The following is a 19,381-nucleotide window of genomic DNA, read 5'->3' as shown; positions in this document are numbered from 1 at the left end:
CCCTCACAGAGTAAGGATGGCCTGTCCCAAGGGTTAGGCAAGGGGGGTGGCATGTTGGGTGTCATTGGGGAGAGGGAAACCCCTCCCAAAGGGAAAGAGACACGAGGGTCCGGGTCTTCAAATATGGGGTCAGGAAAAGATGTAAAGGAAAAGTGAGCAAGGTTCTGCTTTTATAACCAAAAGAAACATGGATCCCCAACCCATACGATGTGCCACCATTAATGTGGCTTCCGTAATTTCCGAACGTGCTCGTTTTCTGGCCTTTGATTTTTTCAGTACGATTGAGATTGACTTTTTATTTTTGCAAGAGACTAGAATTACTAAGTTGGACACCCTCCACAAGGTGAAGTGTGAGTGGAGGCGTAGGCCTTCTTACTGGTCTCTTGCGGCCGAGCTGTACGGTGGGGTGGCAGTACTTTTTACTGGTATGGTAACAGTGCACAAGGTTATAGAATTGCAGGTAGGTGTATGATTTTAGATGTCAACCTGAGGGGACATGACCTGAGACTCATTAACATTTATGGGCCACAGTCTTCATGGGACAGGAAATGTCTCTTCAGGGAGATAAAACCGTTCCTTTTTACGGCCCAGCAGATTGTCTTTGGAGGTGATTTCAACACCATTATCAGGCCAAAAGACAGGGGAGTTTCAAGGACAACACTGGGTCCTGATTCCAATTTTTTAGTTAGCATGGTTAGACAGGCCGGTCTGGTGGATGTGCATGTTCGCCATTTCCCAGACCTCACGGGTTACACCTATTTTAGTGGTAGTCGTAGGTCTAGGATATATAGGTTTTTTGTTAAGGAAACTTCGAAAACTTTGCCTCCAGAGGTAAAGCTAGTAGAGTTCTCTGATCACGCTTTTCTCTCTATTACTTTGAATGCTTCAAAAGCTACTCAGAAAGGACGGGGCCTATGGCGCTTGAGCTCTGAGCTCCTAAAGGAAGAAAGGGTTAGACAATCCTTTAGAGACTTCTTTCAATCCCAGGAAACACTTTTGGAGGCGGGTTGGAGTAGATCTGAGTGGTGGGAAGATACTAAAAAGAGAATTCGGAGACTCTTCCGTAGGCTGGTAGCAAAAAAGAACTTGATAAGACGGAATATCTATCAGAACCTGAGAAGGAAATTAGATTTCTTAATCTCTGAGTGTGGAGATAGTGGGGAAATCTCCCGGGTGAAGGCTCAGATGAAGGAATATCAGTATAACCGGCTGGATTCCTTGGTTCTGGAGAGGGATTTTGGAAAGTACCACTCACCTGCCAGATCTGTGGAAAATCAATCGAGGTGAAGGAGGTGAGGGGTCTGTATGACAGACAGGGTGTCCTTCAAGAGGACAAGGAAGGCATCCTGAATGTTATTGGATCCTATTACTCCGATCTTTTGTCTGAGCAGCCACTTATCAGAGAGAGGATGGAAACATTTCTAAGGGAGACTCCTGGTCTTCGTAACCCAGATGCCTCTTTTGAAACTTTGGGTAATAATGTGACAGCAGAGGAAATCAGGAAGGCGATTGATGGGTTAAATTTAAAGAAGTCTCCAGGCCCAGATGGGTTAACATCTGAGTTTTATATAGCTTTTGCAGACCTCTTGATTCCCCGACTTGTAGATGTATATAATGAGTGCCTGGACGAGGGAATTCTCCCTCCTTCTATGAGGTTATCTGCTCTCATATTGTTGTCCAAAGGTAAGGATCCATCTCGCATTGAGAACTGGCGCCCCATCGCCCTTCTCAATACAGATAGAAAGATTTTGGCAACAGTACTTTTTAATAGGTTGTTGGAATTTTCTGAACAACTGCTTTCTCCATCTCAGCACTGTACTGTGAAGGGCCGCAGCACCTTTAGTGCAGTCCTTGGCGTCCGGGAGGCCATAGAGCAGTGCCGTGCTGAGAAATGGGGAAAGTACTTGCTGGCATTAGATCAGTCTAAGGCTTTTGACCGAGTAAATCATGAGTACCTGTGGGCCTTGCTTGAAAGGTATGGTTTTCCAGTCAGGGTGGTGAATTGGCTAAGAACAATATACAGTCAGGCCGAGAGCTTCCCACTTGTTAATGGTTGGGTGGGTCCTACCTTTGGCGTGAGCTCTGGTGTTCGTCAGGGATGCCTCCTGAACCCCCTTCTATATGTATTCGCGATCGATCCCTTCATCAGAAGGGTAGAGAACGGTGCAGTGGGAGGAGTGCAGCTGGGACCGGAGTTCCCTCTGAAGGTAGTGGCTTACGCAGATGATGTCACAGTGGTTCTGTCATCAGTGGCAGAGGCACGTGAAGTAGAAAATCTCATCTGTGAATACTCTGAAGCTTCATGCTCCAGAATAAACCATGAGAAGTGTGACGTTTTCTGGATGGGGGAGGAAGGCGAGGAATTCTGCCTTCCGGACAGCCTCCCCCCGGCCAGTTCACAGATAAAGATTTTAGGCATCTGTTTCGACCATGGTGACTATGCCACTCTAAATTGGGAGAGAACTCTGGAAAATGCTGCCCGGAAAGTAGAGAGCTGGAAGAGATGGAAATTCTCTTACAGGGAAAAGGTTGACTTGTGCAAAACCTACATGATCCCGATCTTTCTGTACGTCAGCTATGTGTGCTTCTTGCCTCAATCTTTATGGACCAAATTGAACTCTCTGTTCTTTATGTTACTTTGGGGGAACAGAATAAATATAGTCAAGAGGGGCATCACTTATAAGTCGAGGAAAGACGGGGGTTTGAGTATGGTCAACCCTGTGGTCTTTTTTGTAACAACCTTTGTAAAACTTAATTTTGGGAGCCTACTGTTAGAGACTCCCCCTCGATGGGTAAGTGGCTTTGAGATCTGGGTGTCTCCCTTCCTCAGGTTTTGGTTAGAAGGAGGCCAAGTGAAGAGTCCCCAAATTCGGCATGGGTATCTCCCGATCTACGTTATCCAGTGCTTGAAAGTGATAAAGCGTTGGGGACTGGAAGTGGGGGAAGTCAAAAGTCTTTCCAGGAAGGAGTTGGGGGAGAGGATTTTGCGAACCCACTTTCATGTTCCGCTGTCACCAAGGGATTGCCCGAGTGATGTCGCTTCAGCAGGGTTGGCTCTGATTAATTCGGAGAGAATACCGCTGAAGTTCAGAGATATTGCTTGGCTTTCTTTCCACGGGAAGCTTTACGTAAAGGGGAACATGATGTGGAGAAATTCCAATGATCGTGGTTGTCCACGGGAGGAATGTCTAGGGGAGGTGGAGACAATGGACCATTTCTTGATCAGGTGCCCCTTTAACGTAGAAATTTACAAGAGAGTTTCAAGAGCTTTACGTATCCCGTGCCTTTCGGGGCTTAGTTACCCTGAGTGGGCTTATGGAGCATTCAAAAGATATGGTAGATTTAATTTGACCACCATTTTTTTAGTCAGTTTAGCAGTTAGATATCACACTTGGATGGCACGGTGTCAGGTGTCCATAAGAAATAAATTCCTTCCCTGTGAAGCGGTGGTGGATTTAATTCTGCACGAGGTGGAAAGGATGATGGTTCTGGATAAGGAGAGGATGGATGCTGTCAGGTGGTCTCGTTGGTGGGGCCACCTGAAACCCCCTTGAGTGGGTGGTAGAAGTCCTCTCTAAATCTAGCTTTAGGGTCTTTTCTTCATTTCACATCCCATAGATTTTGAGTACTTTCATTTTTTATGGAATAGGTTTGCATACATTTAACTAGCTTTGCTCAGTTTTTCTTAAACATAAGTGTGTAGATTTGGGTGGAGTGTTGGTGAGGGTGGTGGTTGGTTTTGGAGTATTATTTCTGGATATTTATATATACAGTGTATATTATTTATTCAAGGAATGTAAATTTGAGTTGTTTGTTAATCATCATTATTATTTTTTTGTATAATGTATTTATTTATTTGTTTTATTCTGTATATATTGTAAATTTTGATGCAAGTTTTAAATAAATGAAACATTTCCTGATATACTCTGTGCTGCTGGAGACCCTGCTCCTCCCACTATATAACTCTGTCTGTGGCTTCCTGCTGCCTCCATTCCCCTCCTCACATCATGTCACTGCCCCTGTCACATGCAGCCCTGTCCTCACTGACACATCACTCATCTCCTGATATACTCTGTGCTGCTGGGGACCATGCTCCTCCCACTATATAACTCTCAGTCTGTGGCTTCCTGCTGCCTCCATTCCTCTCCTCACATCATGTCACTGCCCCTGTCACATGCAGCCCTGTCCTCACTGACACATCAATCATCTCCTGATATACTCTGTGCTGCTGGGGACCCTGCTCCTTCCACTATATAACTCTCAGTCTGTGGCTTCCTGCTGCCTTCATTCCCCTCCTCACATCATGTCACTGCCCCTGTCACATGCAGCCCTGTCCTCACTGACACATCACTCATCTCCTGATATACTCTGTGCTGCTGGGGACCCTGCTCCTCCCACTATATAACTCTCAGTATGTGTCTTCCTGCTTCCTCCATTCCCCTCCTCACATCATGTCAGTGCCCCTGTCACATGCAGCCCTGTCCTCACTGACACATCACTCATCTCCTGATATACTCTGTGCTGCTGGGGGACTCTGCTCCTCCCACTATATAACTCTCAGTATGTGTCTTCCTGCTTCCTCCATTCCCCTCCTCACATCATGTCAGTGCCCCTGTCACATGCAGCCCTGTCCTCACTGACACATCACTCATCTCCTGATATACTCTGTGCTGCTGGGGGACTCTGCTCCTCCCACTATATAACTCTCAGTCTGTGGCTGCTTTGGAATGTAGAAGTGCTCACTCTATAGATAGATGATAGGAAAGAACATACGGAATGACAGACAGAGGGGACGTGTAATAATCATACGATACCTTTCTGTTTGAAATGAGCGTTGCTGCCTCTCTCTAGAAGGGAAATACGTATCACACCATTAAACATCATTACAGTATATAGGAGCGATATACTGGACCATGCTTTAGTAGTTAGTGGTCACTATTCTAGTGGAGATGAATGGATATTAGTCTATGTTAGTGAGTCGGCATTTAGTGATACAGACACATCGCTGTGACGTGATTGCGGTATTCGCTATGTACTGCGCTACAGCTGGGGCTAAATTCACCATACGTCACTTTTTCAAAGCCTCCGCGTTTCCGGCTGTTTCGGACGCTGGAGTTGCAAGGGATACTACATTCAATACAAACCCAGGTGGGCATGGAATATAATCACCCATCTAGGGGAAGTGGTTAGCCATGGCTACCACCCCCCGAGGGTTAGGGTAGGGAACGGAGGAGAATACTTACCCCTTCTGGTGTTGGGATCGTCAGTGTCAGGGTGCCGCTGTCGGTCATGTGACTGTCGGCATCCAGACCAGCGGTATAACATACCTAACCCAGTGGAACCATAGAGGGGAGACCTGCAGTTAAACTCTCACAGGATAAAGTAACATGGAAGCTGTCGCAAGCTGACCGATCACAGTTCCTTTCATTAATGTGAGAGTGTCCACGATGGACCTCTCTTTAACACTGTGCCCCTATAGAGGGAGACGTAGTATGTAATAAGCCTTGGAGAGAGATAAAGTACCAACCAATCAGCTGCTAACTGTCATGTTGCAGGCTGTGTTTGAAAAATGGCAGGAGCTGATTGGTTGGTACTTTATCTCTCTCTCTCTCTCTGCACATAGGGGGTCATTCCGAGTTGTTCGCTCTTTGCCGATTTTCGCTATACTGCGATTAGTCGCTTACTGCGCATGCGCAAGGTTCGCAGAGCGCATGCGCCTAGTTATTTTACTCACGGCATAATGAGGATTTTCCATCGTTCTGGTGATCGTAGTGTGATTGACAGGAAGTGGGTGTTTCTGGGTGGAAACTGGCCGTTTTCTGGGAGTGTGCGAAAAAACACTGGCGTTTCTGGGAAAAAGGCGGGAGTGTCTGGGCGAACGCTGGGTGTGTTTGTGACGTCAAACCAGGAACGAAACTGACTGAACTGATCGCAATGTAGGAGTAAGTCTCGAGCTACTGAGAAACTGCTAAGAAATTTCTATTCGCAATTCTGCTAAGCTAAGATACATTCCCAGAGGGCGGCGGCTTAGCGTGTGCAATGCTGCTAAAAGCAGCTAGCGAGCGAACAACTCGGAATGAGGGCCTTAGGGCCTAATCTATCTGATTGCAGCAATTTGTTAGCTAATGGGCAAAACCATGGCCCTCATTCCGAGTTGTTCGCTCGCAAGCTGCTTTTAGCAGCTTTGCACACGCTAAGCCGCCGCCTACTGGGAGTGAATCTTAGCTTAGCAAAATTGCGAACGAAAGATTCGCAATATTGCGAAAAGACTTCTCTGTGCAGTTTCTGAGTAGCTCGAGACTTACTCTTCCAGTGCGATCAATTCAGTGCTTGTCGTTCCTGGTTTGACGTCACAAACACACCCAGCGTTCGCCCAGACACTCCTCCGTTTCTCCAGCCACTCCCGCGTTTTTCCCAGAAAAGGTAGCGTTTTTTCAAACACTCCCATAAAACGGCCAGTTTCCGCCCAGAAACACCCACTTCCTGTCAATCACACTCCGATCTCCAGAACGAAGAAAAAACCTTGTAATGCCGTGAGTAAAATCAAACCAATCTTCATAGCAAATTTACTTGGCGCAGTCGCAGTGCGAACATTGCGCATGCACAAATAGCGGAAAATCACTGCGATGCGAAGAAAATTACCGAGCGAACAACTCGGAATGACCACCCATGTGCACTGCAAGGGGGGCAGATGTAACATGTGCAGAGAGAGTTAGATTTGGGTGGGGGGTGTTCAAACTGAAATCTAAATTGCAGTGTAGAAATAAAGCAGCCAGTATTTACCCTGCACAGAAACAATATAACCACCTAAATCTAACTCTCTCTGCACATGTTACATCTGCTCCACCTGCACTGCACATTGGGGGTACAGCGGCCGATCAGGTCTAAATGTGCATGTGTATGCACCGCAATACGCAGGCACGGCGCACGGGTACAAAGCGGATCGCCACTCAGCGATGGGTTTGTGCAACAGATTCGTTTGCATGGGCGATCGCAGTTAGACTGACAGGAAGAGGGCGTTTGTGGGTGTCAAGTGACCATTTTCTGGGAGTGGTTGGAAAAACGCAGGCGTGTCCAAGCATTTGCAGGGAGGGTTCCTGACGTCAATTCCGGTCCTGGACAGGCTGAAGTGATCGCAGCGGCTGAGTAAGTCCTGGGCTGCGCAGAGACTGCACAAGATCTGTTTGTACAGCTCAGCTACACATGCGTTCGCACACTTGCAAAGCGAAAATACACTCCCCCTGTTGGCGGCAACTATCCGATCGCAGCGCTGCAAAAATCGCTTGCTAGCGATCAGGTCTGAATTACCTCCATGGTTTTGCCCATCAGCTAACAAATTTGCTGCTGCTATTAGATCTGAATTGGGCCCGTAGTTGCATCGGCCACACCTGCAGCCTAACATGGCGCTGCCAGGGGGCAAAGTTACTTAATACTCTGAATCCGCTCCTCACTCTGCAAAATATTGCTATCAACTTATGCTGTACTGTACAATGGGGGTCATTCCGAGTTGATCGCTCGCTAGCTACTTTTAGCAGCCGTGCAAACGCATAGTCGCCGCCCACGGGGGAGTGTATTTTCGCTTTGCAAGAGTGCGAACGCCTGTGCAGCCAAGCGGTACAAAAAACATTTTGTGCAAAACAAAACCAGCCCTGAAGTTACTTATCCTGTGCGATGATTGCTGCAACAAATGTCCCGGAATTGACGTCAGACACCCGCCCTGCAAACGCATGGACACGCCTGCGTTTTTCCAAACACACCCAGAAAATGGTCAGTTGTCACCCACAAACGCCCTCTTCCTATCAATCTCCCTGTGCGAATGGAATCGTCGCTAGAAGCAGTGCAAAACAACGATGCTCTTTGTACCCGTATGCCGCGCGTGCGCATTGCGGCCCATACGCATGCGTAGTTTCGCCATTTTTTTAAATGATCGTTACGCAGCGAACAACGACAGCTACCGATCAACTCGGAATGAGGGCCAATGGCCCTCATTCCGAGTTGTTTGCTCGTTCTTTTTCATCGCATCGCAGCGATTTTACGCAAACTGCGCATGTGCAATGTTCGCACTGCGACTGCGCCAAGTAAATTTGCTAAGAAGTTTGGTATTTTACTCACGGCATTACGAGGTTTTTTCTTCGTTCTGGAGAGCCGAGTGTGATTGACAGAAAGTGGGTGTTTCTGGGCGGAAACTGGTCATTTTATGGGTGTGTGTGAAAAAATGCTGCCGTTTCTGGGAAAAACGCGGGTGTGGCTGGAGAAATGGGGGAGTGTCTGGGCGAACGCTGGGTGTGTTTGTGACGTCAAACCAGGAATGAAACTGACTGAACTGATCGCAGTGGCAGAGTAAGTGTCGAGCTACTCAGAAACTGCTTAGAAATTTCTATTCGCAATTTTGAGAATCTTTTGTTCGCAAGATTTTTGTTTGCTAAGCTAAGATTCACTCCCAGTAGGCGGCGGCTTAGCGTGTGCAATGCTGCTAAAAGCAGCTTGCGAGCGAACAACTCGGAATGAGGGCCAATATTAGTACTTTTAGTAAAACTGCTGTGAAGATGGTGCCATCTGCTGGTCGGTTTGAAGTATTGCAGTATCACAAAAAAAGAAAATGTGGCAGTGTATTGACAAATTTGGGAAAAATGGAAATGCACTATGCTTGTTGCACGTAACAACACTGGAGAGCACTTCACATGTGATCACTATTGGTGAACTTAGATGCACTATTATTCAATCATTAGGCTAAACTAGCAATGTTTGTTTACATGTTTCCATTAACAATGTTCCGGAACTTTTACTCCTTTATTTTGGCACTAAACGTCCATTTATCTGTTTTTCATTAGTAATAACAGCGGCACGCTGAGGATTAAAGAGTTGGGGAACTACACTAGTGAGATACAAACTTTAAATGTCTGTTCCCCTCCAGATATACTAAATGATGTTGTAGAAGGAATTGGAGGAAGAAGAGAACGTGGATCTCATCTCTGTCTAATGGGGCAGTAATAATGTCAATTAAATCTGTCATTATTTCTGCAGTTCATTAAGTGTTTACAGGGAGGGAAATACGATATGAGCGGATTGTACTCAGGGCGCGCTCAGTACTTCTGCCTTTCCCCGACACAAACTCCAAGCCAGGATCTCCGCTATGACTTGTAGGCAAATTCATTAAACAAGCGCAAGACCTGGAAGCGCGCAGCGTAGGTGGGACAAATAGAGCGTTATTATAATATGGCTGGAAGTGGGCACCTAATACTTTCTCCCTGGTCTGAAGATTTTCTCTCCTGATGGTTTTTTAAGACCAGGAGAACAAGAGTTGAATTTATTCTCCAATTGCAGCGTCAGTGGCCTGCAGAGAGGAGGCTGTACAGCCGTGGCCACTTTGTATATCCCTCTACTAGCTGCAAGGAATTGGGGGCCTTGTCTGGAAGTTGTCATACCCACTAGGCAGCTCATTGTTGATGGACAATGCCAATCAGTCAGAGTCGGCTGTTTCCTGACTGGCTCTTCATTGTATAGCCATTGTAGGGTCTGCATAATATAGCCAACAGAGGTCAGAGCATTATATAGCCACCAGAGATTATTATTATTATTATTATTATTATGATTACAATTTATTTATAAGGATCTATGGACCTGCATTATATAGCCACCAGAGGTCTAGAGGCCTGCATTATATAGCCATCAGAGGTCTAGAGGCCTGCATTATATAGCCACCAGAGGTCTAGAGGCCTGCATTATATAGCCATCAGAGGTCTGGGGTATGCATTATATAGCCATCAGAGGTCTAGAGACCTGCATTATATAGCCATCAGAGGTAAGGGATCTGCATTATATAGCCACCAGAGGTCTAGAGGCCTGCATTATATAGCCATCAGAGGTCTGGGGTCTGCATTATATAGCCACCAACGATCTGGGGTCTGCATTATAGGGCCACCAGAGGTCTAAGGGCCTGCATTATATAGCCATTAGAGGCATAGGGGCCTGCATTATATAGCCATTAGAGGCATAGGGGCCTGCATTATATAGCCATTAGAGGCATAGATGCCTGCATTACATTGCCACCAGCATTCTAAAGGCCTGTATTATGTAGCCATTAGAGGTCTGGAGTATGAATTATATAGCCACCAGAAGTCTAGGAGCCAGCATTATATAGCCATTAGAGGTCTATGGGCCTGCATTATGTAGCCATCAGAGATCTGGGGTCTGTATTATATAGCCATTAGAGATCTGGGGGTCTGCATTATATGGCCACCAGAGGTCTAGGGGCCTGCATTATATAGCCATTAGAGGCATAGGGGCCTGCATTATATAGCCATAAGAGGCATAGGGGCCTGCATTATATAGCCATTAGAGGCATAGGGGCCTGCATTATATAGCCATTAGAGGCATAGGGGCCTGCATTATATAGCCAATAGAGGCATAGATGCCTGCATTACATTGCCACCAGCATTCTAAAGGCCTGTATTATGTAGCCATTAGAGGTCTGGAGTATGAATTATATAGCCACCAGAAGTCTAGGAGCCAGCATTATATAGCCATTAGAGGTCTATGGGCCTGCATTATGTAGCCATCAGAGATCTGGGGTCTGTATTATATAGCCATTAGAGATCTGGGGGTCTGCATTATATGGCCACCAGAGGTCTAGGGGCCTGCATTATATAGCCATTAGAGGCATAGGGGCCTGCATTATATAGCCATAAGAGGCATAGGGGCCTGCATTATATAGCCATTAGAGGCATAGATGCCTGCATTACATTGCCACCAGCGATCTAAAGGCCTGTATTATGTAGCCATTAGAGGTCTGGAGTATGAATTATATAGCCACCAGAAGTCTAGGAGCCAGCATTATATAGCCATTAGAGGTCTATGGGCCTGCATTATGTAGCCATCAGAGATCTGGGGTCTGTATTACATAGCCATTAGAGATCTGGGGGTCTGTATTATATGGCCTCCAGACCTGGGCTATGCACAATGCCCAGGGTATGCCACTTCCATTGGTGAGCCATGCATCTACAGATATGTTTGCATTGATGTCCTCCTATCCTGGCTTATATATTTTCATGTTGACCCAAGACGTTAATAAGATGTTTGCTGAAGCAAGGATTAACAAGCTGCACTCTTTATACATAGGAGCCTGGCTTGTGGCTGTCAGTTTAGGGATGGCTCAGGCAGTGTCAGCCCATAACAACTTGCTCCAGGAAGGAACTGCTGCAAGGTGTTATGGGCTTCACTGCAAGGGGCCTGCAGGTCATGACCTGTCACTGCAACCTTAGTGCGAGAGGGTGGGTGGTAATGTGGCGTGATGCAAAATAAGAATACTAGGGAATGGTCAGATTTAGTATAGGTCAGGGTTACAAAGTACAGGCAGCGATCAGTCACCGGATCAGATGGGTGACTGGCAGGGGTCAGGGTCGCCAGAACAATTAGGAGTCAAGGGTCAGGAATAAATATGAAAGCACAAAAACCATAAGACTGGAATACAGAATGCTCTGAAATATTCTGCCACCTAGTGGCGGAGTACTAATGTATAAACTGTAGGCAGAACTAAAATGAAATTTGATGCAATTGGCACATGGTCATATCAATGGGGGTCATTCCGAGTTGTTCGCTCGCAAGCGGATTTTAGCAGATTTGGAGTGAATCTTAGCATCTTAAAATTGCGAACGATGTATTCGCAATATTGCGATTACACACCTCGTAGCAGTTTCTGAGTAGCTCCAGACTTACTCGGCATCTGCGATCATTTCAGTGCTTGTCGTTCCTGGTTTGACGTCACAAACACACCCAGCGTTCGCCCAGACACTCCCCCGTTTCTCCGGCCACTCCTGCGTTTTTTCCGGAAACGTTAGCGTTTTTTCCCACACGCCCATAAAACGGCCTGTTTCCGCCCAGTAACACCCATTTCCTGTCAATCACATTACGATCGCCAGAACGATGAAAAAGCCGTGAGTAAAAATCCTAACTGCATAGCAAATTTACTTGGCGCAGTCGCAGTGCGGACATTGCGCATGCGCATTAAGCGGAAAATCGCTGCGATGCGAAGATTTTTACCGAGCGAACAACTCGGAATGACCCCCAATGTACTGTAACTCTAAAATGCCAAAACCACACAATCCCCATGCAGACACTTCGTGCACCCCTGTCACCTTAAGGGTATTCAGTGGTGTTCATAGGGCTTTACGTATGAACACAGCCGTAAACTGCTAAAGAAACAAGAATCATCTGAGATGTTCTCCTGCTATGTACAACCCACAAAATGTGCATGATGAGTCTGATTCCGAGGTGGAACCAGTGGTGTCACTGGGGTGGAGAAAATAGCCCCAACCACGTTCCTCCAAAATGGGTGTGGCTTCACTGAAAGGGTTGTAGCATTTTACCGCAAAGCAACACAAAAGCACGCGTAGGGCCCGGCCGGTCCCAGGGGGCCCGCCAACAGGGTTTATTTAATGGAGGAATTTTTTTTTTAGTTGGCGCCACACGCCGCTCTGTCTCCTCTCCTGCACTGTGTCCTCACTGTCAGAGAATGCCGCCAAGATTGAAGAACATGAGGTGCGCCCAGAGGAATTGAGGATATGTAGGCAGGCCATGAAGTTTTCATACATCTCTGAATCTGGGGCTTTAAAATAAAGGCATTTAGGGTCTGAGCCCTCTCAGAACTAACTACATCTGTACGCTGTTATTTGCCGCAGAATAGCCCTTTACGTTAAAACAATTGTTATATCATTTCCTAAGCAGGTTGGCGTAGGCCGCAATGTCCAGTCTTATTATTTTGCAGCACGCGATTGATACACCGGTCGGAGGAATGAAAGTCAAAAGGTCGTTACTGAAATAGATTAATTCTCACCATCCTCCCTCCCCAAAAAATAAATGTAAATTAACTGAACTTATTAAATTAGGTTGTCATGACAATGACATTTACAGAGCGCGGTAATGTGGCACTGACAGGTAATATATCGCACATGGTGTCTCCGCAAAAGCTCGTAGAGGCAGTGCTGTCATTACTGAGAGTCAGTATCCACAGCAGGGCACCTATTTATTGTTCCCAACGCTAACCAACATCTGTGTCTTATCGTCAGAGGGAGGATGGCGAAATCATCTTTATTTCACTCCCTGTTTTTTCTTATAATATTAGTACTTTAAAAACACGCCAGGACGTTGGCTTTAATGTGAAACTATTTCCAAGGATTTGACAGTATAATATTTGTAGCCCTGACCATATCGACTGGCCCCATCTGTACTCCAGAATGGCCCGTGCTGGCTTTTATAAAGACAGTGTAATTGATATACTGTGGTGTTTATAAGGATTCTTACCTATCGTATATAGAGGGTTATTCAGAGTTGTTAACAAACCAAAAACCACATTAATGGGCAAAACCAAGGGCCTAATTCAGATCTGATGGCAGCAGCAAATTTGTTATCTTATGGGCAAAACCATGGGGGTGCAAGTGTGCGAACGCATGTGTAGCAGAGCTGTACAAACTGATTTTATGCAGTGTCTGCACAGCCCAGGACTTACTCAGCCGCTGCGATCACTTCAGCCTGTCCGGGACCGGAATTGACGTCAGACACCCTCCCTGCAAACGCTTGGACACGCCTGCGTTTTTCCAGACACTCCCTGAAAACGGTCACCCACAAACGCCCTCTTCCTGTCAATTTCTTTGCCAACGCACGTGCAAATGAATCCTTCACACAAACCCGTCGCTGACCAGCCATCCCCTTTGCAGCCGTCCGACGCACCTGCGCATTGCGGTGCATACGCATGCGCGGTTCGGTTCTCACAGCAGTGATCAGATCTGAATTACAACCCCATGTGCAGTGCAGCTGGGGCAGATGTAACATGTGCAGAGAGAGTTAGATTTGGGTGGGGTGTGTTCAAACTGAAATCTAAATTGCAGTATAAAAATAAAGCAGCCAGTATTTACCCTGCACAGAAACAAAATAAACCACCCAAATCTAACTCTTTCTGCACATGTTACATCTGCCCCACCTGCAGTGCACATGGTTTTGCCCATTAGCTAACAAATTTGCGGCTGCGATCAGATCTGAATTAGGCCCCATGTGCGCATGTGCAGAGAGAGTTAGATTTGGGTGGTGTGTGTAAATACTGAAATCTAAATTGCAGTGTAGAAATTAAGCAGCCAGAATTGACCCTGCACAGAAACAATATAACCCACCCAAATCTAACTCTCTCTGCACATGTTACATCCGCCCCACCTGCAGAGCGCATGGTTTTGCCCAATTGCTAACTTTTTTGGTTTGCTAACAAATCTGAATAACCCCCATAGTGGCTGATTCTGAGTTGGACAGATCTCTATGCACAGTCAAAAATTTAGAGTATTGGCGTACAGCGAAAAAAGATAAGACCTATCTTTGCTGGTTTTCAGTTTGCAACTTTGCATGAGATGGGTGGGAACTGGGTGGCCACAATATAATCACATGGAAGCCCAACAGATCCTGCATTAACTCTGCGGAAACATGCGCTAGCATAGGGTGGTTGAGCAGGCTTTCGTGGCATCATGCGTCCAACATAAGGCATAACTTTGAATAATACGCGTTTGCTTGCTACCTATATCCCGTATAGGGAAAGTATACATTACACATACACTAAAAACCTGGTGTTTATATTTTCCCCACTCGTTCTCCTACCTTACAGTGTCTCCCGATCACAGAGGATCAGTTATGAGTGCGGAAAATGTAAGCGCACACCGCCAAAGACATTACTCCCTGCACTGGGACGTCATGGGACTGTCGTCCAAATTGTACTTGCTTATTGGAACCAGGCACCGATTAGATCACATGATATGGAAGGATGGGATCAGTATGCACGTCATGTGTATATTTGGAGGCCTTTCCTGATTTAGCAGCAGTTCACAAAGTAACCCCAGCCTCAGACAGGATGTGTTTCCTCTCTGTCTATGCACATGTTGTAGGCGAAACGCGTTACACCTGATCAAAACTGAAACTGTAAAGTTGAAACAGTTGAAATGTCCTGAGAGCACAACCAACTCTCAGCAGAGCTCTGGCCCCAAATGAGTGCTTAATACCTAGTATTTGTTGCTTCTCTACATTTATGGATCTATTTACTAAGCCTTGGATGGAGATAAAGTAGCAGCCAATCAGCTCCTAACTGTCATTTTGCAAACCCAACCTGTGACATGGCAGTTAGGAGCTATCTACACACTACTTACACACTAAACACTACTTACACTCTACTTACAAACTACACACTACTTACACACTAAACACTACTTACACTCTACTTACACACTAAACACTACTTACACTCTACTTACAAACTACACACTACAGTACTGAAAATACTACTTACACACTACTTACGAACTACACACTACTTAAAACACTACTTGCACACTACTTAATTCACTCAAAAAATGATCTAGTGCGGAATAAATTCCCATTTCCCAATGGCCATGATGTTTGAAGGTGTGGCCATGCACGTTGTGAATCGCAGACCCCATGTGTAGCAAGGTGGCGCGCCACCTAAAGGGGGTGTGGTCACACAATGTTGGGGGTGTGCGGCTGTGCTTTTGGCAGGCCCAGATCTAATACTATGAGCCATCCCCCCGCCCTCTCAGCACCCCTGTATGTATCTAGATGAGAGAAAAATGAGCAATACTTTAGCAAAAATAAAATAAAAAGAGACACCTATACTAAATTGATCAGCAACTGCTGTTGTGTTCCCAATCGGAAAGCGCAATGGTATACAGTATGACAGCGCCATCAAATAAATGTCAATAATTAGGAAAGATGGGGGGGTGGGGGCACATTGAATAGAGCTTTTTACTTTTGCTTTAATTGACAAGTTTTACCATCCACCGTTTCAGTTACCAACCAATCTTCTCCAGCTTTCCCCCTTTTCTTACTGCAGATCTAGATCCGCCATTGCATTCTATCAGTGTAAGGCAATTAGCGCGGAATCCTGATGTTGGAACTGAAGTCACGTTTCCCCGCCACCCACGGATTCCTCCACCACTGACAGACTAAATGTATGTAAATGAACTCCATAGATACCCCCGTTCCCAAAAATTAAAAAAGTTTGTTTTACTGTAGTTAATAAATGAGGTGGTCATCCGATGACATTTGAAAAGCGTAGTCATTTAAATACATCAGTAACATATTGCAGCTGGTATCTGTGTACAAGCTTATAGAGACGACGCAGTTCCTGAGAATCAGCGGGATCCTATTTACCGTTCCCAGCACTAACATCTGTGTATTACAGTAATATGCAGAAGGGCCAAATAATGCAGCTTGTTATCCTTCCCTCAGAGTCACAACTTCAACCCAATAGAGAGCTGTTATTGTCTCTAAGGATTTGGCGGTGTACAGTAATAGAAAACGGGGCCGTAAACGCTTGGACTGGACTGTTACTTGCAGCTATAAAAGCTGGCTGCAATCAGATGATATCTACTGTACTAGTATTCCACCAAACAACTACAAAGAACAAAATTAGGAAAAAAGATTGCACCTGTAGTAATTACCACTAGAGGTCAATTTTAATTTTGTATATTAAATGGTTCCAGGTTCAGAAATATGATAATAATAGCAAAGTTCTTCTTTAATAAGGCTCCAAGTAGATGCTGAGTATATTCATGGTCAGGGTGTCTCTGGGGCCTGCAGAACTTCCCTCCTGGATCCACTACATACAGGTCCTGAAGGCAGAGATGCATTGTGGGTATATGACTATAATAGAGGTGGATGGAGGATCTTTCAACCACATTCATCTCAGAGAACCTTTCCTCAGATAGGGGTGGCAGAGTTGGGATTCTCCCCTTAACTCATGACCACCAGACCTCCTCATCTATTATCCAAGGTCTCCAGACACTGTGCTCTACATCAACGGACTACAGCAAGAAGTATGGGGTGACACCATGGTGCCCTTATAACTGCTGTGTGTGATGGACTAGGGAAGTAGTGTAGAGGCTGGAAAAGTTTACTGAATTCATCCTCCGTCTTCTGCCCCTACGATTCTCATACTGCCAGTCAATGTTCTCCCAATGAATGAGGTTACTAGAGCACCTTTGAACCAAGAACAGCCTGAATTCTTCATGTGCTGAATGTTCTGCTATGGACTATGGAATGTGCGCATGTAGGAGACATAACTGTGACGGGAAATATAATTGTTTTTCTGGTTTGAAGATAACCCTTAAAGTTTTATTAAACAGGGAATGTCACGATCCGGGTATCTGGACGCCATTACTTACCCTTCAGATGCCTCCTAAGGCTGGCTCAGCATTCCAGGACCGGATCCCGCTGTTTCTGAGTTTCCACATGCAGAATGTCAGAGTGGTGATTTCATCAGCCGCGGCCTCCGCTGTGCCCGCGTGGTTAAATGTGCGCTTGTCAGTCTGGCGTCTCCTGTCTCCTGTGGCCGGCGTCGCCATTACTGTTTCAATTCTCACATGGATTACAAACCAAACTTCCCTCCAAGTGTCTGCATGGGCGCAGCCATCTTGGTTTTTGTCATCTGATCATTTCCACCAATCTGCTGTCTGTATTGTTGATTTGCATAATTGCCTAGCCAACCCCTTCCTTGCTGCAGGTATAAGTAAGCTGTGCCTGAACAAGGAAGGCGTCAGTGCTTTGGTTGTCTAACCTAGTTCCAGTTTGTCTCTCTCCTGTGGTTGTCTTCCAGGTTCCAGCTCCTGTCTCCAGACTTCTGCTATAGAGACCCGCACCAGCATTCCATCTGCGGTGTAGCCTGACTCTCCGATCCATTCTGGACTCACCTGTTTCCAGCTACAGCAATCACCTGCTTCCAGCCGAGCTTCCAGCAGTGTACAACTTCTCTTAAAGGGCCGGTGTCCTTTCTGCAGTTTACCACTCTCCACCGGTATTATTATTTCATCGCTCTCAAGTCAATCACCTGCTTCCAGCCCAGCTTCCAGCAGTGTACAGCTTCCCTTAAAGGGCCGGTGTCCTTTCTGCAGTTTACCACTCTCCACCGGTATTATTATTTCATCGCTCTCAAGTTCGTTTATTATTTAACTGGTTCCAGCCAGTATCCACTCCGTACCAACAACAGTCTGGTTCCAGCCAGTATCCACAGCAGCCGTTTTACCTTCAGCAGCCCAGCCTTTCCTGGAACACCAGCTGGTACGATCCTGGGTTCTCTCCATTGCTACAGTCAGGCCTGGTAAGGACTTTCCAACTAGAAGATTATTAGAACTGTCTCACACTACCAGTGCCTGTGGCCCTTGCCACCCTGTAGTACCCAGGAACTGTATTATTGCCCTGCTGACTTTTATGTTTTCTTATTTTCTGCTGTGTTACGGAGTTTGTCATAATAAACATCATTGACTTTTATCCTGGTTGTCGTGGTCACGCCTTCGGGCAGTTATTCTACATGTTACTTACATGTCTAGGGGTCTGATACAACCTCCCAGGTTCCGTTACATCTCAGCCCCTACAACTGAGGTTGCCTCCCGTCAACTCAGGCCCTCAGTTGTGACAGTAAGCACTGACCTAATGAATCCAGCCGGAGACCAGGATCAAGCGGCCAGGCCGATGCAAGAACTGGCAGCCCGACTTGAACATCAGGAGGCTGCACAGGGCCACATCATCCGCTGTCTCCAGGATCTCTCCACACGGCTGGATGGGATTCAAACGACCCTCCGTGGACCTGGCACGTCCGGTGCGTCCACTACAGTGACACCAGCTGTAACCCCACCCACCTTACCCATTTCCAGTCCACATCTTCATCTTCCAACGCCAGCAAAATTTGATGGATCTCCAAGGTTCTGCAGGGGATTTCTCAATCAATGTGAAATCCACTTTGAGCTTCTACCTGGCAATTTCTTCAGTGACCGTACCAAAATTGCCTATATCATCTCCCTTCTCAGTGGCTCAGCCCTTGACTGGGCATCACCTTTATGGGAGAAGTCTGATCCCCTGCTATCCTCCTATACTGACTTTGTAGCTACATTCAGGCGCATCTTCGACGAGCCAGGCCGGATAACATCTGCTTCATCTGAGATTCTTCGTTTACGCCAGGGAACACGTACCGTGGGACAGTATCTTATACAGTTTAAAATCCTGGCATCCGAACTGGCATGGAACGACGAGGCCCTGTATGCTGCATTCTGGCATGGCTTATCAGAACGCATCAAGGATGAGTTAGCTACCAGAGACTTGCCCTCTAAGTTGGATGAGCTAATTTCTCTTTGCACGAAGGTTGATCTACGTTTTAGAGAGAGAGCAACCGAGCGAGGAAGATCATCTACTCCTAAATCTTCTGCTCCTCCTTCTCGTCAACCATCTCCATCCAAGGATGAGCCTATGCAAATTAGTCGTTCCCGTCTATCTCCTGCTGAGCGCCGAAAACGTCTCTCTGAGTCTCTCTGTCTCTACTGTGCAGCTCCGTCGCACACTATCA

At 46.3% G+C, this 19,381-nt stretch overlaps 1 protein-coding gene across 3 annotated transcripts in view; it reads right to left on the bottom strand.

Annotated features, from left to right (window-relative positions):
* LSAMP (limbic system associated membrane protein) overlaps positions 1-19,381 on the bottom strand; it is a 1,024,508-nt gene that overhangs the window by 96,033 nt on the left and 909,094 nt on the right. For 2 of the 3 annotated variants that reach the window (XM_063956776.1, XM_063956777.1), the window contains one exon: positions 4,815-4,847. The exons of the other annotated variant lie outside the window; for it this stretch is intronic. In XM_063956776.1, the coding sequence (XP_063812846.1) occupies positions 4,815-4,847 (33 nt within the window). The remainder of the gene's footprint in view (positions 1-4,814; positions 4,848-19,381) is intronic. 3 annotated transcript variants of the gene reach the window in all.

This window comes from Pseudophryne corroboree, chromosome 2, assembly GCF_028390025.1.
Source record: "Pseudophryne corroboree isolate aPseCor3 chromosome 2, aPseCor3.hap2, whole genome shotgun sequence".
Classification (NCBI taxonomy): domain Eukaryota; kingdom Metazoa; phylum Chordata; class Amphibia; order Anura; family Myobatrachidae; genus Pseudophryne; species Pseudophryne corroboree.
This window is presented reverse-complemented; position numbering and strand designations above follow the sequence as displayed.